This window comes from Magnolia sinica, chromosome 15 (genome assembly GCF_029962835.1).
Source record: "Magnolia sinica isolate HGM2019 chromosome 15, MsV1, whole genome shotgun sequence".
Classification (NCBI taxonomy): Eukaryota; Viridiplantae; Streptophyta; class Magnoliopsida; order Magnoliales; family Magnoliaceae; genus Magnolia; species Magnolia sinica.
Window position 1 is genome coordinate 15,282,891 of NC_080587.1, and position 22,480 is coordinate 15,305,370.

Genomic DNA, 22,480 nt, shown 5'->3' on the forward strand with positions numbered 1-22,480 from the left:
CCTGGATTTATGAACCACATCTCAGTGGGCCCAAAAAATGATTATGAATGTTTTAATGCGAGGGTAACCTCTCTCAACTTTTTATATAGTGTGGCCCACAAAAGTCATGGATTGACTTGATTTTTAATCCAGAGGCCCACCATTGAATGGTGCACCTGACTGATAGGGTAGATGTTAGACACGCATCACAGTGGGGTCCACATCGCTCGATTTCATGGGAAGTTCCCGCGAGGTTGACCAGGTAAAACCATTTCCGTTATATAAGATAGCTTTTCCATTACGAGAAATTCTCCCTCTTAAAACTGGCAGGGGAAGGTGACGCAGAACATATTTTGATGTCAGGTCAGGAAATGGATTGGCCAATGGCTAGTGGTAGGTGCTCTATGGGCTCCCCTATGATGTATGCGTCTCATCCATGCCGTCCACACATTTTCGCAGATCATTTTATTTTATGAACCCAAAAATGAGGTAGATCCAAATCTAAAGTGGACCACACAGTGTTGTTGAACTCCCACCATAAAAAAAAACCTCCTGGGGCCACAAAAGTTTTGTATCAAGCTGATATTTGATTTCCCTTCATCCACTTCCATACGAGCTGGATGTCAAATAAACATTACACTAGGCCTGGTAGGTTTTTAATGATGGAAATTCACTCACTACTATTTTATGTGGTGTGGTCTACCTGAGATTTAGATCTACCTTATTTTCGGGATCAATACCTAAAATGATCTGTAAAAATAAATGGACGGATTAGATAAAACACATACATCATGGTGGGGCCTACAGAGCACCGACCATCAGCCACCTGGCAGCCTCACTAGCCAAGCCGTCTCACGATCATTCTCTCGGAAAATCATTCCCATGTTCTTTTCTCATCTCTTCCGTCCAGCCACTACTCTGAAAATCAGACGCGCCCCTCTCCTAGAGTCAGACGCAGCAGCAGCACTTTCCACGACGCCATGGAACCTCTTATACTACACCCACTCTCTTATCCTGCGCCTATGCGCCTCCCCCCACTCCCTCAACCAAGCAAAGCAAGCCCATGCCTTGGCCATCATCCACGGCCTCCTCCCACACAACGCTCAAACATGCGCCGCCCTGATGCTATCCTATGCCTCCTTATCTGACACCCCCACGTCTCGGCTCCTCTTCCAACAGACCCCTTCCGTCAAACACCGGAACGCCTTCCTTTGTAATACCCTCATCAGATCATGCAACTGCGCTGGGGATTACGCTGAGGCCTTTGCGGTGTATAACCAGATGGTCCGTGATGGTGCGGTGCGGCCCGACGATCATACTTTCCCGTTCGTTCTCAAGGCCTGCGCAGACGTGTCGGCGATCTGGAAGGGGAAGGAGATTCATGGGTCGGTTCTGAAATTGGGTTTCGACAGGGATGTGTTCGTTGGTAACACCCTTTTGGCTTTTTATGGATCGTTGATGGTTTTATCTGATGCCCGCCGGGTGTTTGACGAAATGCCTGAACGAGATGTCGTGTCTTGGAATTCGATAATTGGGGTGCTTTCGGTTAATGGGTGTTTGTCAGAGGCGGTTGATATGTTTATTGAGTTGAAATCAATGTCTGGGTTTAAGCCTAATTCTGTTAGTGTTGTTAGTGTTTTGCCTGTTTGTGCGGCATGCGGAGATGAGGTGATGGCTGAGCAGATTCATGGGTATGTGGTGAAGGCTGGTTTGGATTGTAAATTGACTGTCTGTAATGCACTTGTCGATGTTTATGGAAAATGTGGGAATTTAGAGGCTTCGGAACGAATGTTCGATGTAATGCCTGAGAGAAATGTAGTTTCTTGGAATGCAATTATTGGGAATTTAGTTCATTTTGCTCAGTTCAATATTGCTTTGGATATGTTTAGAGAGATGGTAGCTGCGGAGGAGAAGCCAAATTCTTTTACAATTTCCAGTCTGCTACCAGCATTGGTGGATTTCGAATTTTTCAACGTGGGGAAGGAAATTCATGCATATAGTGTTAAGATCGGTGCAGAATCTGATGTTTTCGTTGCCAACACACTTATTGATATGTATGCAAAATCAGGTTGTTTGAGGGAGGCAACAGATGTCTTCTATGGAATGGAAGTAAGGAATGTCGTCTCTTGGAATGCACTCATTGCCAATTTCACACAGAATGGTTACGAATTAGAAGCTATTAGATTTGTTGGCGAAATGCAACTTCATGGGGAATGCCCAAATTCGGTTACATTTACAAATGTTCTCCCGGCCTGTGCACGGATAGCTTCTCTTCGAAGAGGCAAGGAAATTCATGCTCGGTCGATCCGCATTGGGTCCTGTCTTGATGTGTTTGTCATGAATGCTTTAACTGACATGTATGCGAAATGTGGATGCTTGAACCTTGCAAGGAACATTTTTGAGGTCTCAGTGAGGGATCAAGTGTCCTACAACATACTGATCATGGGTTACTCCCAGACTCCAAATTGTGTGGAGTCTCTACATCTGTTCGCTGAAATGAGGCGTGCAGGTCTGAAGTACGACACTGTTTCCTTTATGTGTGTTCTCTCAGCTTGTGCAACTTTAAGCGCAATCAAGCAAGGCAAGGAAATCCATGGCTTGTTGGTACGAAAGCTTCTCCACTCACATCTTTTCATTGCCAATTCACTTTTGGATTTATACACCAAATGCGGGCGCATTGATCTCGCAAGGAAGATATTCGATCGGATGTTGGACAAGGACGTTGCTTCCTGGAATACTATGATTTTGGGATGTGGAATGCAAGGCGAACCGGAAGTAGCAGCAGATCTTTTTGACGCAATGAATGACGAAGGCGTGGAGTACGATAGCGTTTCTTACATTGCAGTTATATCGGCTTGTAGCCATGGTGGGCTTGTGGAAAGAGGGAGAAAATACTTTGATCAGCTGTGTGGTGGAAATATTAGGCCAACACAGATGCACTATGCATGCATGGTTGATCTTCTTGGGCGGGCCGGTCTTATGAAAGAGGCAGCCGAGTTCATCAGAGACATGCCGGTCGAGCCAGATGCCAATGTTTGGGGGGCATTGCTTGGGGCATGCCGTGTGTATGGGAACATAGAGTTGGGTAGGTGGGCTGCAGAGCATCTGTTTGTGCTGAAACCAGAGCACTCTGGTTACTACATGCTGCTATCGGACATCTATGCCAAAGCAGGGCGGTGGGAGGATGCAAATGGGGTGAGGGAGCTGATGAAATCAAGAGGGGTGAAGAAGAACCCGGGGTGCAGCTGGGTCAAGGTTGGCGACAGGATGCAGGTTTTTGTAGCAGGAGAGAAGCGGGAAGCAGGGATGTGTGATGCTGAGTGTGGCTGAGAAAGGCTGAATGGATAGAGGATGCATTGCCCATTTGGAATTACTGAAGACATGGTGTGGACACACTATGAGTGGCCGGTGGGAGGATGCAAATGGGGTGAGGGAGCTGATGAAATCAAGAGGGGTGAAGAAGAACCCGGGGTGCAGCTGGGTCAAGGTTGGCGACAGGACGCAGGTTTTTGTAGCAGGAGAGAAGCGGGAAGCAGGGATGTGTGATGCTGAGTGTGGCTGAGAAAGGCTGAATAGATAGAGGATGCATTGCCCATTTGGAGTTACTGAAGACATGGTGTGGACACACTATGAGTGGCCGGTGGGAGGATGCAAATGGGGTGAGGGAGCTGATGAAATCAAGAGGGGTGAAGAAGAACCCGGGGTGCAGCTGGGTCAAGGTTGGCGACAGGATGCAGGTTTTTGTAGCAGGAGAGAAGCGGGAAGCAGGGATGTGTGATGCTGAGTGTGGCTGAGAAAGGCTGAATGGATAGAGGATGCATTGCCCATTTGGAATTACTGAAGACATGGTGTGGACACACTATGAGTGGCCGCATGCATATGGGGCCCGACAATCAGTGATCAATGCAAATATCAAGCTGATGCAACTGGCGGGGCTGATAGTTATCATACAAGTATGAAATGAAGTGCCCTATGGAGAAGGTTCTGGGTCCTAGTCTGATGTGGGTCGGGCTCAAGCCTATAACAGATGGGGTTGTCAATGGTGATGGGTCCAGGTCCAATTTTTTCGGAGCTGTTTAGATATTGGGTTGGGTCCACCATCTTGGCCTGGTTAAAATCAGGTCAGTTCTAGCTAATTTTACAATTGATGTTATACAGCATGTATTTAATATATTCTAGTAAGAGGATAAGGTTTGCTAGCACTTTTACATAGGTTTCACCTATAGCTCAGTGGTAGACAAATTGCGTTTTAATATTAAAGTTACGAGTTCAAGTAAGAGAGCAGAGCACTTTTGCATACCATGCATGTGTTAAAATAACATGTGTGCAATCTAATCAATCCATCAGGGGGGCTCAATCATGTAAATGCCCCAAAGGCCACTCAAAATCAAAGGTCCAAAGACTCCATGGGTAACCATCTGCAAATCTGAGTCCTTAAAAAAATGAGACCCCAAGTTTAATGGACCTGGACCTGATGGGTATTGGGGCTGTAGGACCCAACCAATTGGCAGCCCCAATAACAGAGGTCCATGGGGCATGGGCCTTGAGATTGAACCCAATTAATAAACGGTTATGGGCTGACCTGGCCGTCTATAGCATTAACGGGTAGCTTTTGAAAACCCAAGTACTAAAACAGGCCCAGCAGAGGTCCAAACATTAGGCCAGGTTAATAATGTGGTTGGACTGAAGGTCATCTGACTCGGTCCATTACCTCCCTACTCATCCCATCGTCCACGCTACTGGGCTGCGCTAGATGGTGTTAATGGGTCACTGTTTTAGTAATTAGGCATTGAATTACTTCTGCCCATTGAAATGGTAAATGGGCCTCAGATGAAAAGTTTGCAAAACCTAGGCTGATTTATTAATCAGGTTTCAAAATCAGGCCCATACACCACTATAGGCGAGCCTGATTCTTATCTAGCTGCCATCAGAATTCTGATGGCCCGTTCTCGCTGGTAGCATTAAATAAGTTGGTCTGTACCATGGCTGGCTGATTAGTTTATCAGGCCTCAAAATGCATTCTGTTGTACTTCAACATTTGCCGTGAACCAACCATAAAAAGGATGGGCCTGGGCCAGGTTTGGGATACGATGGCCTACTTCATTTTAGCTTTTGTCCACAATGAGAATGAGTGTGTTTTGGAAATAGAGAGTAATTTAAATTCTTTGGCTGTCAGCATTTTTTTAAGAGGCTGATATTTTGCTTCAATGTAATGAACATGATGGGAAATATCTTGAGGTTCAATTGGTAGAACATGGTGTAGTAGAGCATGAATGTATAGTGTTCAAGTTGTGACTCTTTCAGTTGATTGTTGTGAATAAATAATTTGGGATTAGTCAGTTTCTAATATTTATTGGTGAGTTCTTTTAGAGCCTGATGAAGGAGAGGATACCTTATTAGGGGTCCCAAGTTGGTGGTGAGAGTCTCGACGGGCCATGTGGATATTGTCCTTGCGAATATTCTCCAGTGAGAAAGTCGGGAAGAGAGATAGTAGAGCCATTAATAAATTCAATTTCACAATCAAATATAGCTAAAAGGCTTTGCCAACAAGTGAAAAAATCTGCTTTGATGTTAGATTTTTTACACCCTTTTCAAGTACTCCTTTAGTGCTTTTGTAATTAGTTCTAAGAAGAATTTTTTGGTTTAGGAAATCAGATTGGAATTTATCAATACAATGGATGATGGTAAATTTTCTTTTTAAATTGTGGTGTATTTTTGTTGTTGAGTCTCATTCCACAACCAAGATGTGAATTTTACTAGTGGTATGCCATTGTTTATTTGAGCATTTCACCATATCCTATGTTAGAAGCATATGTTTCAACTATTTTCATTGCTTTAGGATTAGGAATATCAAGGCATGGAAGAGTTTTGACTTTTTGTTTAATGCGTTGAATAGGTCGTGTATGGTTGAATGACAAAGCTGGAGGGATTTTTTTTAGCATTTGTGTTAACAGTTTTCATTTTTGAGCGAGATTTTGGTAAAAATCAGAAGCTGATCAAGTCGAAGGGGTTTTCTATAGCTTTTAGGTTTACCGTTTTCATTCTTGAGCGAGATTTTGGTAAAGATTAGAAATTTAGTTAAGGCAACTCAAAATTCTTTGTAATTGAGATTTTTCTTTAATCTCATCTGAGAATTTGTCTACAAATTGAATGACTCTATGAATTTGAGTGATTTTATCCTAAGTTATTTTGTCACCCAGAAAATTATTTTTTGTTAAAATAGTTTTATTTTCCTTTTGTACATGATTAACCATTATGTTTGGTCACATTAATGATCACATTTAAATGTTTTCAGTGTTAATCTATGGACTTTGAGAAGATTAATACATTATCTATATATATGATTGAAAAGTTGGTGTAAGGATTAAAATTTTAATTCATTATTTGTTAATTCAGAGGGAGCATTTTTTAGGCCAAATGACATTACATTCCATTTGTAATGTCCAAATGGAACAGTAAATACTGTTTTATATCGGTCTTCTAGTTTAATTTGAATTTACCACAGACTTGATTTCATATCAAAATTTAAAAAAATTGTGGCTTCATAGAGCCGTTTTAATAGCTTCTGTTTATTATGACTAATCTTGGATCTCCTCTTTTAAGTTCAGTCGCTTCTCAATATAAAAGGTTAGACAACCCTAAGGTGACAAGCTAGGTCTTATTAAGTAGAAGATCTTTTATTTCTTATTTGCATACTTCCAAAAGTCTATAACTCATCTAGATTGGGCGAGCTTTGGTCAGAATATTTATTTCATTAAAATCTTTGATATATATACAGCCCAATGCTCAGCTACGCACCAGTTCTCACGAGTTCTTGTGAGAACTTTTTGAGAACTCATCACATGTACTTTTTGAGAACTCATCACATGTGATGTGAACCTAACATCTGAACGATCACGTGATACAGCACCCCATGAAATGCCTCATGGCCCAACTTTTACCTTGATCCAAAACTTTGGTGGGCCATGACAAAAGAAAATAGTTTCCTCCCTTGATTTGCATCTCTCTTCTCTATGGCCCACTAGAGTTTTGGATTAAGGTGAAAATTGTTCCCTGGGGGTTTCATGGGGTACCACATCACATGGATCATTCCGATTTTAGGCCCATGACACATGTGCAAAGGTGCACAAGTGCATAGGTGAGCATATCTATGTGTGTGTAGAGAGATAGAGAGAGGAATGCGCGTGTGTGTAGAGAGAGAGAGAGGGAGGAATGCTCACTTGCGCACCAGTTCTCACGAGAACTCGTGAGAACTTTTTGAGAACTCATCTCCTGTAATATGAGTGCAAGATCTGAACCATCTACATGATGTTGCACCCTATGAAATCCCTAGAGCCCAACTTTTACCTTGAACTAATAGTTTGGTGGGCCATGGCAAAAGAGAGGCAATTCAAGAGAGGAAACTGTTTCATTTTTCCATGGCCCACCAAAGTTTTAGATCAGGGTAAAAGTTGGGCCAAAAGGGTTTCATGGGGTGCTACATCACATGGACGGTTCAGATCTTGTACTCATATTATAGGAGGCGAGTTCTCAAGAATTCTTGTGAGACTGGTGCGCAGGTGAGCATTCCCCTCTCTCTCTCTCTCTCTCTCTCTCTCTCTCTCTCTCTCTCTCTCTCTCTCTCTATATATATATATATATATATATGGGAGTTCTACTTAATGAACTTTATTATGTTAGAGGGCGGTAAGGACCTCAAAGCAAACTTCATTTTCCATTTGATGTTGGAAATTTTTAAGTTGCTTTTAAAAGGTTTTATAATTACATCTTTTGGATATATGCTTAATAGGAACTTCTCTTAATTCATTTACGAACTTTTCCTTTTGTTGGATCAAGTCTTATAATTGGTTTATTATAGAGATTTTAAGCTTTTCACATATATTAAAAGTGATTTTTGTTCCATTTAAGACGGTATGAATTCCATCTTGTAATCTACTCTTAAAAGTTTGATCATAGTTAAGAATGGAGTTCCTAGGATTAAATTTTGTTTGTAGTCTTTAATAAGAATAAAGCCAGTTTCTGAGTTTTCTTATTATAAAAATAAGCATTGAGAATTTGAATTTGATTTAGAGTCTTTTTCAATTTTCCACGCTTACTGTTAAAGAGGTTTTCTCAAAATACTTTGAAAGAATTAATTCTTCTTGTATATAATTAATGTCTACTCCAAAGTCTATTAACCTAGTTGTTTCAAGAATAAAATCTTTTATTTTGATAGTGAAATAAAAGTACCATTTTTTAACATAGATTTTTTTCTATTTTATTACGAATTCTTCATTTTTTTACTCTCTTCACTTTTTCTTCTATTCGAGAATATGGAGATTGCTAATTAGTTTCAAGTATGTCTATTCGTGCTTTTGAAACTTTTATTTCTTATTTTAATTCATTTATTTCTCATTTTATGTCTTGAACAATAACTTGGGATGACAGTTTTCCTTCTTAGATTCTTTTAAGGACTTTATTGAATTGGTATTGATACATTAGGGTCTTCCATTTATCTTAATCTCTAACATGATGGGATTTTTTTAATGTAATAATTGTTGGATGCTCAGTTTGTTTTTAATTATGCGGGCATGTCAGAATCGATATAACGGCTCAATCTAAACTGATCAACTTTGACCCTAAGCGCCAAAATAAGCAAATACATATAATATGAACGTATATGACCAGATTCTGAGAAGATTGGTGGCTTACTCAGTCATTTGCAGAATTTGATAACGATTAGGCAATAATCGAAGGGTGAGGTTCTTCCTCCGAAGATGGGTTACTTTATGCCTTCCATAAGAAATGACCTTTATAATATTAGTACAAATCAAATAAAAGGAAAAACTCACAATCAGTCACTAGGAGCAATTGCAAGAATGCATCTCTTGAAAGAACTGCTTGATATTGGATAAAGAACAAATCCAACGTATGAGCATAGACTTGGCTTATAACTAAAGATTATAGCTAAGAATTACCACTACTTGATTACTGCTACTCTTATGATATGTTGAGATAAAGTAAATTGATAAGATAAGTTTGTTTGTTTTTTAGATTTTTGAGATTGGATAGGGGATATTTTTTCCTGTCATATTCCTCTACTATTTATAGATTCATGTTGTACCTTATTCCTCCAAATCATTCTTCCATTACTGCAACAGTTAAAGCAGTCCAAAATCCTTTCTAGATTCTTTTTTTTTTTTAGATCCTTCTTTTAGTATGTTTCTCTTTATGACAATTCCACTTTTAAACGCAACTCAGCCACTTACTCCACTTTTGTCGGCCAAGTTTTGTTTTGGTTGCCCTCGATCGCCTTTTATATCTTAAATAACTCGACTGCGCTTCTTGTATATCGACCGCAACACTCCATCGACCATCCACTGATGTGTAGAACTAAACTTATGCCGGCTATAAGCCGGCAAAAAGCGCTTTAAATCTTCGAATATATTTTTATCAACTTCTTATTCCTCATACAATGCCACCAGTCGCCCTCCTATTAGCTTTCCCATAATTGCTAGAAATAGGGTACAACAATAACTTAATTAGGTATTCCCATTGCTTAATTTTATTAAGGACTTCAATGATTAAACCTAAAATAAATTGGTCTTCAGACGTTAATACATATAAATAATCATTTGAGTCAGACTTTTCAATTGAAGAGTTGTTGTCACAACCATAAGGTTAGGAAATTTGTTCCAAAGCTACTTGATTAATTAAGTTTTGCACCTTAATTTTAAAATTTTCTATTTCTTTAGACTCATGAATATCTTCTTTTAAAAGCTCATTTATTTTGTTTTTTAAGTTTTGTTTAAAATATTATTAGTGTAATGGCCTTTTTGTTTACATTTAAAACAAGTGAATTTAGATCTTTTTACAATTTTTTGTTTTGATGTTTTATCCTTCTTATATTCTTGTGTTGCTTTTAGGAATTTCATCTTCCTAAAATGTTCTTTATTAAACTTTTGTCTTTGTTTACATTTAGGGATAATATGTGTATAACCAAATTGATCACAAGAGTTTCCTAATTCCTCTTTACCAATAAGTTTTTCTTTTTATATTTGATAATTTTTTTAAATCATTATAAAGAGCTAGTCCAATAATGTTGATTTTTTGAATCATTTCTCTATATGAAAGGTTATCATAATTTATGATCATGTATCCGTTTTTCAACTGATTTCTTAGCCCTTTGACGAATAGAAGTGGTAGTATTACAATCAACTTTTCTTTCCAAAACTCATGATGAATTATTTATGGTGAGAAAATTCTAGTTAAGAATACATCATTATATCAGCTAAAGTTTGTTAGTGTTGGGCATCGAAGATTTATTAGTTGTTTCTTAATTTTAACATAAGTGTCCTTAGATCTTCTTATAAAATGATGAATTATATATGTACAAAACATAGATAGAATCTCCAATATATTGGCCTTGATCATCGAAAATCGTTTGTCCCTCGGGATCTTTTTTAGCCGCATTCTTTATGTATTATTTTTAAGGTTGAGTGAGAGAATTATCCCACCAGCCTTTTAACTGTTTGAGAAAGATGAAGTTATTATTCTAACTATTATCTTTTTCAAAAAAAAAAAATTGTATTTTACAGGCATTGTCATACATTAGTACCTTATTACAAAGATTAAGAATTGGATACTCATATTAATCATATATATTCCATATTTTATAATGCAGAACCACCAAAACTAAGGCTTGAGGCGAGCGTTGATGTTTCTTCGAAGAGACAGGATCTACTCCAAGCGCTTGTAGGTTAAACTAAATGTACATTGCAATCTATAGGTCCCATATTAGCGTGTATAAAATCCAATCCGTCTATCACGTATGTCTAATGATGTTTTCCTTAGCAATCAAAATTCATTCCAATCCACATCTCAGGCGGGCCACCCCATAGGGGACAATATCCTGACCCTTCTTTACTCTTTAAATGGGTAGTTTCATCATTTTGTAAAAATTAAAGGTACTCTCAAAAAATTTATTCTGTCAACTCCTACATGCACACTGTCATACATGCACGGATTTCCTGCCTAAAAACTGTTTTGGCAAGAATTTATTTGGACAGGAAGCTACATGGGGAAGCTAGGTGGCAGAAGCTATGTGGAGCCCACCGTGATGTTTGTGAGAAATCCACCCCATCCATCTGTTTTTCTAGATCATCATAGGACATGGGATGAAAAATGAGGCATATCCAAAACTGAAGTGGTATGCACAACATGAAACAGTGAGATTGAACGTCCACCATTGAAACATTCATAGGGCCAAAAAATATTTGGATCAGACTAATATATTTGTGTTTTCAGTTCATCTTAATGACCCTATGAACGGTATAGATTCCATATAAACATCACGGTGGACCCAGGGAGGTTTTAACGGTAGTCACTTCCCTACCTACTGTTTCCAATCGTGCAACCCGCTTGAGTTTTAGATCTGCCTAATTTTTGGCCCTATGTCCTAAAATGATCTGAAAAATGGATGGACATCGTGGATTTCTCACAAACATCAAGGTGGCCCCCACAATCAGTTGGAGTGGATCCCACCTCGACTCATGTGACGTGACGCGGATTGTCGTAGATTTTGAAAGCCTTTGGCATGAAGTTCCTATGCCGAGCCCCCTTGATGTTGGTGAGAAATCCACCCCATTCGTCCATTTTGAGAGATCATTTTAGGACATCAAAAAAATGAGGCAGATCCAAAACTAAAGTGGGCCACACGAGAGGGAAAATTAGGAAAAGAATTGCCTACCATTGAAACCTTCCTAGGCTCCAACTTAACGTTTGTATGCCATCCAACTTAATGTTTGAAACCTTCCTAGGCTCCACCACTAGGATGAAGTGAAAACACCAAAACATGTCTTGATGAAAAACTTTTACGGCCATATAAATGTTTCGAAGTGGTTATTGAATCCCCACTTTTTCCTATGGTTTGGCCCACTTGAGTTTTAGATCATTCTCAATTTTGGTCGCATTCCCTAAAATGAGCTCGCAAAATGAATAGACGGAGTGGATTTTTCACCAACATCAGGGTGGCCCTACCCAGCATCCCAGCCGAAAGCCTTTAGCAGTAAATCCATTTCCCAGATTACCTACTAACGCTGCCTATAGCGAGGTGGCGACTAGACAGTGCTCCCTGGGCCCTACCTTGGTGTATTTGTTTTATCAAGGTTGTCCATCTATTTTTCCAACTCATTTTAGGGTCTGTAACGTCATAAATTTTTGCTATTTTATATTTCCAAAAATGCATTAAAAAACTTTGATATAACTAGGTTATGTTATCACTTACTGACCCTTGACGCTTAAGGTAAGCCTATACGTAGCTGATACCAATAAAGAACCGCACAAATTCGATTAATCAACCGTAGAAAGCCGACGAATCCGCCCCATCACTTAAGCATCGAGTTTAGTCTCGTAATTTGTTCATATAGGACCCAAATCTAGCTGATCTATCACCGACTAATCAAGATGATCACAACTAAATTAATGATTTACCCAAAGTCGAGTCAACTAGGGGTTGGATCTCAATTAACGAACCAAAGTGACCGAATTATCCTTTTAACCTAAGAATTAATAGTTTAGAGTGATTATGACTGAATCATCATTTTCACTAATTACGAATAGGCCACACTATGGACTTAGCTAATCCATACCCTAACCGTTGCGCACAAGAAATCTCCATACCTAATTCATTTCAGAAATATCTCGATTATTCGAACAAGCTCTAAATTTAATGGGCTACTAAACCTGAGGCTACAAAAAGACGTTCGTCTTACTTGTTCATCATGAACGGCGAACCAAAAAAGTGTCTGGAACTACTCAACTTGGGCCAGAAGCCAAGTGCTTGAAATGTGTGATTCTCGACAGCATAAATCTGAAACTAAGTGAAATAGGCCCTCGCTCTTTCGCGAAGTTGCGACTTTCCGACCGCCGAATTGCAACCAACTCGACGCACGAGTTAAAGATATTTTTTCACTCATATCCATATAGCCGCGGCCTCGATTGAACACCAACGACCACCAATCGTAAGTGGGGCCCTCATGGCTAATCGAAGCCTCTGATTGCTGCCCAATTTTGATAAATCATAGATCACATAGTGAGGCATCTTCCCCTTGGTGCAGATGAGCCAGCGGGCCCCCGAAAGGGCCCTGTGGGCGAAAACCAACCCGCTATGGGCAAGTATAATGGAAAAGAGGCCCCAGGGCCATTTGGGCACAAAATCTGAGACTATAAAAGCCCATAAATTTTCTCCCATACTCTCATATGAAAATTCAGTTGCAAAAGGAGAGGGTAGAGAGTGGAGAAGAGAGAGATTTTGGGGGAGCTTATGTGGGAGATTTCCCTGCCATCGCTGGCTACAACAGAGCTCACGACAACCCCACACCATAAGGGACAACCCGGCGGCATAAAAGAGGTAACTATCGGGCCCTCTTCGTGATTTGAGCCTTATAAGTCGATTGCATGTGCCCCTTACAAGCTAATTTCACTATCACAGGGCACCGGCCCGCTAACCTACAGATCCCAGCCTTAAGAGTGGCACCAAAAATCGACGAACCACTTATAGGTGCGGACCATTATCCCTAGGTTTCCATTTATCGAGTCTTATGCTTCGGTTAATGATTTATGCTTGTGAATGTATGAACGTATGCTAACTTGTATATGTATATTTTGATTTCCTTTTCATAAATTGTTATTGCCAATGTGGTGAAGCTTGTATGTTTGATGAAATGCCCGAATGAGTAAATTGCTAGATTTATTGCTCATGTTTTATTTTCGTAAATTACTATTATGGGTTAACTAGTTCTGTCGAATGATTAGGACTACTTGAGTAGTTGAGTTAGTCAGCAAATCGCAGAACACGGGGGTGGCCCGGGTTTGGTCGGTCACCCCAGATTCATTCGATTGATCCGAGCCGAACACGGATGACCAACAGTAGCTAATCTACGCGGGATGCTTGCACCCAATGTCGGTTGCACCGATATTCGCCGAGTCAACCGAATTCTTCTAATAACCAACTAACCACGTATGTTCACCATGTTTGATCGCAATTGCCTGAATCTAGAATACCCCATACCATTTGAAAATTCCAATAATAACCATTAGCAGTACGATCCTCAAGTCTCATGCACCGGGCATGGTGGTATGGGATACCGTGTCCATGCTGTCGAATACGCTGGTGTGACGAGCCTCCCCATAGTAATCAATGAGCAACCAAGAAGGCTATGAGCCTAATACATCAAACTGTAATGATGCCGCGACCGCTCCACATTTGTGTTTGGGTGACGACTCTTATATATTTGTGGGCGCCCTCCACCTATCGATGGGCTGCATAACCCTGTGCGTCCAGGCTGTGTCATCCGGGTCCTTAGTGATCGATCGGGCCAGTTGGCCAGGTCAGCGTTAGCCTCACATTGATTGGGGAGTTGTTGTGTGGATGATAAACCCAAATACGGATCAAGGGACACAGGCATGGTGTCGCTACGGTTGCTTCCGCACTTAGTGATCCGGATGAGACTAATGACCAAAATGGAGGTACTCCAGCTTTCCCAATTTTGTTGAATGAACGGACTTAATTAATTCACGTAGCTAATACGAACATTCATCGCATCGCATTAGTTTAGGCTGTGGCGACTTGGGAGTTGTGGTCGCATGTTGAGGGAGTGTTAGCATTTGCAAATGAGGCGTCGGAGTCGCTATGAGGGAGTGTTGGATTGCGAGGATATGCATCATCTCGTAACAGCATGCACGTGCATTAATAAGAGTTTATAGGAATTGAATGTTTAAATTGCTTCATCATTAACTGTGCTTGTGGAATTGATAACATGTATAACTTAGAATTAATGGAACCACTGAGTTGATCACTTACTCCCACTCTGGGACGGTATTTTAAAATACCAACCAGACCCTATCTTAGATGCAGGTATCACAGAGCCTGACACACTGGACGAGGTGTCCATGGACTCCGAGGAGGAAGTCCCGTACTTCCAGTTGCTGGGTGGGTAGATGTCAAACACATGCGGACGTCGATGAGATTTTAGAGTCGACAAATTTTGTATTTTTGGAAATGTAAAATTTTCTTAGTTGTAATCTCGTACTCTGGATAAACATATTTTACTTGTTAACTGATTTACTTACGTTAAGATTTACGTTTATTCCAAGGTACATCACATAGTCTATTTTAATTCTATGAACTGCTCAAATGCCAGGTGAAATGAACTGTAGAATCCCACTTCCACAAAGCACAAGTGACACTCGGGATATTAGGAGTCGAGTATCTACTTGGCCCCCGAAATCCGGGGCGTTACAGGGTCTAAGCCAAAAAATGAGATATATCTAAATCTCAAGTGGACCACACGACAAGAAAACAATGGTGATTGAATGCCCATCATTAAAATTTTCCTATGGCCCACTGTAATGCTTATTTCCTACCCAACTTCTTGACTAGGTCAAAAAAACATGGATGAAGGGAAAATACAAAGATCAACTTCATCTAAAACCTTAGTGGCCCTCGATAAGTTTTTAATGATGAGCGTTGAATTCCCATTATTTCTTATGGTGTGGTCCACATGAGAGTTTTATCTGCCTCTTTTTTTCGTTCATTCCCTAAAATGATCTAAAAAAATGGATGGATGGCATGGATAAAACATATAAAATCTAATATTATTATTTTCCCTTCATCCATGTCCGTGTACTTATGAACATGTTAGATGATAAATAAACAACAACGTGGACCCTGGAGAGGTTTCAACGATATATATATATATATCATTTTCCCACTATTTCCTGTGGTACGGTGTAGTTGAGATTTGGTTGTGATTCAATTTTAAGCTCATGCTCGTTCATCTTGCTATAATGTGATGAATAGGATAAGAAATATCTCAAGGTTCAATTGGTAGAACATGGTATATTTGTTTACTTTTAATGATTTACTATTAAAGGGATTATATATAAGATCTTTGAATTCTTCTTCAACTTTTGATAAAGCATAAACTGATTTCGATGATTTCGATTTTTCCTTTGGTTTGGTTATCTAAATAGAGGTTAATCTCATTGTGTTTTGATCAATTAGTTTCATTGACCAACTCTACACTACCACCTCTATCAGTGTTTACTCTTCCTTCAAGTCGAGCTTTCTTCAAACAAATGACACCTCAGCAATAAGGCTTTTACTCCTTTTATAAATGAGGGAAATGACTCGCAATGATTTAAGCCTACTGTTGAGAGATGCTCTCGTATAACAATAATTCTCATTTTACTATTGAGAAAGCCATGAGACAAACAAAACCAAATAATTCTCAAATTTTATGCTTGTTTTCATCAATTTTTATAATTTTTAACTTAGTATAATTAAGCGTTGAGATTAGACTATATAGTTTGACGAGTTTATATGCCATCCAACCCTACATAAATGGGTCCCATCAAGATGAAGGGAAAAACCAAATATTGTTCTAACTTCTAATCCAAAACTTTGGTGGCCCAAAGAGTGTGATGCATGATATAATGCACTGAGACTTTGTACGCACTACAACAAAAACAGGTACAAATGGCATTTGCACTTCTCTTTCATCGGCGCTATGTAAGACCTACCCGACGGATATCTTACCATAAAAATTTAAAAAAATAAATAAATAAACCTACCGGCCCTAACACACTAGTCAACCTAATGTAAGGGGCGCCCCGGCTCCCATGAGACTCTCTCTCTCTCTCTCTCTCTCTCTCTCTCTCTCTCTCTCTCTTTCTCTCTCACGGCTGCTTTGGGATCTCTCCAGCTGCAGCAACCTGATAACCCATTAGGTATCTAGATCTGCTACTCTCTTGTTTCCTAGGGTTTTGGATCTATTTTCTGCACTTTGCAAGGTTTTTGACTGGTTATGGTGGGGATTTACTAGATCTAAAACTAGGGTTTGGATTTTAGAAAATTCAAGTGAGAAGATGCTTTTTCTTTTTCCATTTTTCATCTGTGGATTTCTTGTGTATTTTTCAGGACTTTCTCCTCTCGTGAGCTGAGAGAGTAAAAAGACAGATCCGGATCTCATTCTACGCTCTTCCATCTCCAATTTAAGGTACTGCCCTTTTCCAACTCACTCACTCATTTCAAAACCCTAGATCTCTACTCCTATTTCTCCAAATTTCTTCCAATATCCCGACGAGATTCGACGATGTTACTTTGGATTTTAGTTTCGCTTTCCAGATTCCTGCAATTCTCTCCCCTTGATCTGATTTTTCAATAAACCTGCATTTGCTACTGAATGGTTTTCGGTAGCAGTGGATCCAGCTCGGTGATCCATGCCATTTATCCGATGGGCTGCACTCTTGGATGGGGATGCCTAGAAAGCTTTTGAATTGGAAGATCCTGACCTTTTAACCGTTGTAATGTTTTCTGTTGGATGTGGACTGTTGTTGTACTCTCTGCTTCACAATCCATTCAAAGGCCATTTGTCAGAGGTTCAGGATCTTCCAATCTGGCTGATTCTTGTTTCTCAAGAGTCTGCTTTCTGCATTTGAGCCCTCCATGTAGTGGGTTAGATTTTTGTGGTGGGACCCACATCACCCACCTGGCTGGAGCACAACTTGATATCCCACATGTGTATGCCCGGCTGTAACAGGTGCATGTGGGTGTTGTATTTAGCAAAGCTCCTCATTTTCCTCTTTCGTGCTAACCCTTCTTCTGTTTTTTTTTCTCCTGACATTGCTTGTGTGTTCTACAACCATTGAGCATGATGAGCTGTTTGTTTAGCTGTTCCTGAACTGCATCTCTTTAGATTTGCTTGTGGCACCCCATTTTTGATGGTGTAACAGAGTGTAATAGATGATGTGCAGGCACTTACAAATTACATAAATTGCATGCAAGCCATACAAGTCAAATTAAACTGTTCAAATAATGGTTCTCAGTTTAGATATATCATGAACCAAAAATTACACTATCTGATTGTCTGACTATCAAAATAGTGAACATTTATTGGATGATTAAAAATGTTTTCATGCCCAACGGTCCTATTGCCATAAACAAGTGTCCATGGATTAGAAGCTAGAATTGTTTTATCAGGATTTACTGCCTATTTCATGGCCTTTGTGTATGTCTGCATTTGTTTCAAGTTGTCCATGGTTTATTGGCGAATGTTGCCATCTGATCATCCTGCTCTATGTCAGAATGTGACCGTTTGGATGATTTGGTTTCTGAATTTTCTTTTATCAGTGGCACTTTTTGAGCCTTTCTTTGATATCTTATTTGAACTTCAAACTTAGAGTCCAATTACATGATTTGGAGCAGGCTGTTGACTATTTTAACAAGGCACTGGAGGGCTCAAGTATAGATCTGTCATAAGCCAGTATCTCTGTGTAGATTGATCTTGGGAAACAAACAATTACATGACCGCCACTGCTAAGGTAATTTTTTCTTATTCCCTAGTTTTAAGCTATTTTTAGCTTTTACACTGCAATACCAACATTTCATGGATTCTTTCATGTCCGTTCGGGTGGGATATGACCTTTTTTATAAGAGCTGTCCGTGCCAGTTTTTGAGAATTGGGTGCAGCAAGTGGGTCCCATTAATCTTAAAATTAGTGAAGATCTCAAAGTTGTCAATCTATACTCTTGGGAATTGAGCAGTAGGTGGGCTCATCAATCTTAAAATTGGCTGAATGCATAAACTACCACCTTGGTGAAACTCACTCCCCATCCATCATAATGGATCCATGCTGTCATGACTGGACCTAAATGTTTAAATGCAATCCCATAAGGTGATTTCTGAATAGGACAATCCAGCCCTTTTGTAAGGTGATTTGGACCTAGATGTTTAAATGCAATCCAAAATTTCTGGGAGTTAAATCCCCACTGTTCTTGTGGTGTGGCCCACTACAGCTTTGGATCTGTTTCATTTTTGTGCTAATGCACTAACTTGAGCTTGATCAGATAATAAACCTTGTACTTGAATTTGATGAACATGTTATGTAATGTGCGCAAGATCAATACAGAAATGCACTGAATCTTTTTTTTTCTTTCTTTCTTTTTTTCCCTTTTTTTTTTTTTTTTTTTTTTTTTTGCGATTTTCACTGTTGTATCTTCTTTCTTTGAATTCTCTTTTATGACAATTAGCATGTTGGCAAATAGTTCTTTGTGGCATTGACAAAAGTCGCGTCTCTGTATGTTGTGCTTACTCTATGTTATTTGACTATTCATGTATTATCTCGATTGTATTTTGAAAGTTTTGAGTTTGTTGTTTATTTCATGCAGGAACCTGCATCAGAGATACAGGACAAGACTTTATTTATGATTAATAATATTTCATCTTCAAATATGGATGTGAAAGCAAAATAATTTACTGATGTCCTGAAAGAGCAGTACTATCCATGGTTTGCTCAGTATATGGTGATGAAAAGGTGAGAAAAATCTTATGAATAACCTTTAGTTTCATAAGCTGATTTTTACTTTACTGGGACATTATATTTGACAGCCAGAGCTTCTACAAGGGACCTTCAAGTGCTTGGAATGCAGTTTTGTCATCAGGAACGTCGAACAATAATTCAAATACACTGAGGTGCGTTCGACTCCATTCCTCAAAAATTGCATTTTACTGATTTCTACCCTTCAATATGTTAGGATGAGATGTTTTATTGTGATTTGCACTTTGTGCATTGAGACTGTTGTTCTTGCAAATTGTCATGTACATGGTCCACAGTTTTAAAGGTTTGATTTGAATTACTTGTAATATATTAATGTTCAAATGTTTGCCAAGCCCACAAACATGCATAAGGCATCCCACCTATGTGCACATGTATCAGTGGCCAGGTGCGATACTCGATCTATTCTGAAAAGAACAAGATGACTTCTTGATTTAAGAAAAAGCATTCCTTTCTCCAGATTGATTTTTGGGAAAACATGTAGAAGGTCGTACCAGCCTGATGGATGATTGGATCTCAGTCTCACCCCTATGTTCTTGAAAAGGGTGATGTTCTAACTCAATTTTTGTGCCACGGGGATTATGGAAGATTTCTAGAAGCCGTAGCCCGAGAAGGTAGTCTGTTGTTCTTCATTTGGTTTCTTTGCAAACATCTGAATTATCCACCTATCCTATCCAACTTGAACCACACAATCTTTTGTAAAATTTTGAAATTGTTGTGCCTTTGGGTTCACATTGCCTTGGATTCTCTAAAGGCTTCATGAAAAATCACTTCTTAAGAACCAAAAGAAACACGGTGCTTGATCAACGGAGATGTTTTTGGTTTAATCCAGTAATGGTATGTGTGGGGCCAAATTTTGGTAACTGGAGCTTTTGATGTGGTGCACACATCACGGCATGAATCTTTCTCTCCTATCAAACGATCTTCGCTACTTGATGAATGTGCAATTACAACTGATGGTTAACAAGTAATGGGGCCCGATCTGATTTTTACATTTATTTGATTGTAGTCATGTGCTTTCTGTGGGGGATCACCCATAAGCCATGTGGCCCATCATATGGGTCATTTTATCATCCAAAGGCAAGCCTCATATGTTCAGTTCATTTGCTCAGACCAAATGTTTTTTGTGTTGTTGTTGTTGATGGAACACTAGTGTAGGTATGCCTCTCTCTCTCTCTCTCTCTCTCTCTCTCTCTCTCTCTCTCTCTCTCTCTCTCTCTCTCTCCAGTATTCAATGGATTAAAATGACCTCTTATTTCTTTGAAAACGGTAGGCATGTTATTTGGGTCAATTTGTACTTCAAAATGGACAACTTATTGTTAATATTATTTGAGATTATTTGCTTGATTTGTTGTCATCACCGCCATCACTTTAATGGCCACAATATTATCATATGGATGGAATTGTCTAATAGGAGTGAAAAAATAAGATGACAAATGGGAAATGCTTATCATCTTCCCCACATGCCGCTGAATACACCTTATGCATGTTTGGTGATCCACATCATTAATCTGGTGGATACACCATTGAAGGGAGTTGCCCCAAATTGCCTCAAACACAATCCAAATCCAACAAAAAAAGGACAGTTGAATGACAAAATGGTTGGGGGTTTTCAATCTTGAATATTTTTGGAGCATCCCCAACCCAATGCTAGGCTCATTATATATGCAATCTGGATCATTGAACAGGGGGCTCCATTTAGGAACAAGGTAGCCCAGGACACTACAATTCACCGTTTCAAAAATCACTACTGCACTGAAGCATCTGAGGAAAGGGAACAATGGTGTCAACATACAACTATGTGATGATGTTTCACATTAACAAAATGATCACATGACAATGCATATTTATTGGCCTTATACGTTGTGTTAAAGCATACCAATCCACAAACACACTGTAATCAATCATTAAAATCTCATTTTCCAAAAAACTGATGTTAATTTGGAGAGTGCTCATTCTTCTTAACGAAGAAAAAAATAGTTGAATCATACTTTCGTTTTAAAAGATATGCATACATCATGTGTCTTTATTTATTTATTAATTATTTTTATTTTTATTTTTAACAGTGATTTCATTGAAAAAAAACAGGCTTAACAGTGATTTCATTGAAAAAACAAGGTACTCAAAAAAAAAAAAACCAGGAAAGTAGACATAAGAGAAACCACTCATTCACATTAAGAATAGCCTAACTGAAAACTTGCATTGCTCCCTCTCTTTTTTCCTGTAGCAACGATCGTTCCTTTCTCACCATAGTGCCCAAAGACTTGCAAACAAGCTTATGCACCACCTTCTTTACCTATACCCCCACCTTGCCAAGCTATTAGAAGTTCCTCTATCTTATTTGGAAACATCCAATGAGCCCTGAAGAATTGTGATGCAGGACGTGAATTTAAATATGATATGCAAGATTGCAGGCTTAGATCACACCAATTCAGAAACAATCACACAAATTCCACATCCCACATGAAAATCCAAACATTCAATTAAAGGGGAATCTATGCGGGTCCAAGCCGACACAGGCTAGGACTGGATCAATAAAATTATAAAGGGGAATCTATGCGGGTCCAAGCCGACACAGGCTAGGACTGGATCAATAAAATTATAAGCCAAACAATGTCAAAGGGAAATAAAATCAACTACTCATGCATAAAAATCAGTCCCTAATTCAAGGGATTCCCTAATTTCAATTCAAGGAACCCTAAGGTGATAAAAAGGGGCAAATCAATTAGGGATCATGTAATCTAGGGTTATGATTCATGAAAAAAGGCTATGAGAGGATAAAAGAAGATAAAAGCCTGAGCCAAAAGATGATCCCGCGTGTGGACAGCAACAATGGCCCAGACGGACGTGCGTGTGATCCCGGCCGCACGTGTGTGGGGCCCACTATTCAGAAAAATGCCACCTTGGCCCTGGTCGGCCAGGGATGGACTCCAAAACCTCCAAATTTCAGCTCGATCCGATGTACGGTTTGTGCGTGGTGCTCCGCCGAAGTTTCAGCTCGCCTGCGGGCCGAAATCTGGAAACCTGCTTCAATGAAGAAATCTGATGCAACAAAAGGACAAATTCGAAGTACGGATGGTGGGGGAAGATGGAAAAAAAAGATGATGGAAGATGGGGGTGAATTG

General features: G+C 39.4%; 1 protein-coding gene and 1 long non-coding RNA gene across 2 annotated transcripts; both read left to right on the forward strand.

Moving 5' to 3' along the window:
* Positions 1–846: 846 nt before the first annotated feature.
* On the forward strand, positions 847–3,378 carry LOC131226771 (pentatricopeptide repeat-containing protein At4g14170-like). The gene has a single exon (XM_058222491.1). The coding sequence runs from the start codon at positions 862–864 to the stop codon at positions 3,307–3,309; it is 2,448 nt and encodes an 815-aa protein (XP_058078474.1). The 5' UTR covers positions 847–861; the 3' UTR covers positions 3,310–3,378.
* Positions 3,379–4,018: 640 nt separating this feature from the next.
* Positions 4,019–20,462, forward strand: LOC131226776 (uncharacterized). Its single transcript, XR_009162012.1, has 5 exons — positions 4,019–4,100; positions 16,940–17,018; positions 18,227–18,342; positions 19,189–19,334; positions 19,409–20,462. It is a non-coding gene; the product is annotated as an uncharacterized LOC131226776 (long non-coding RNA).
* Positions 20,463–22,480: the final 2,018 nt, after the last annotated feature.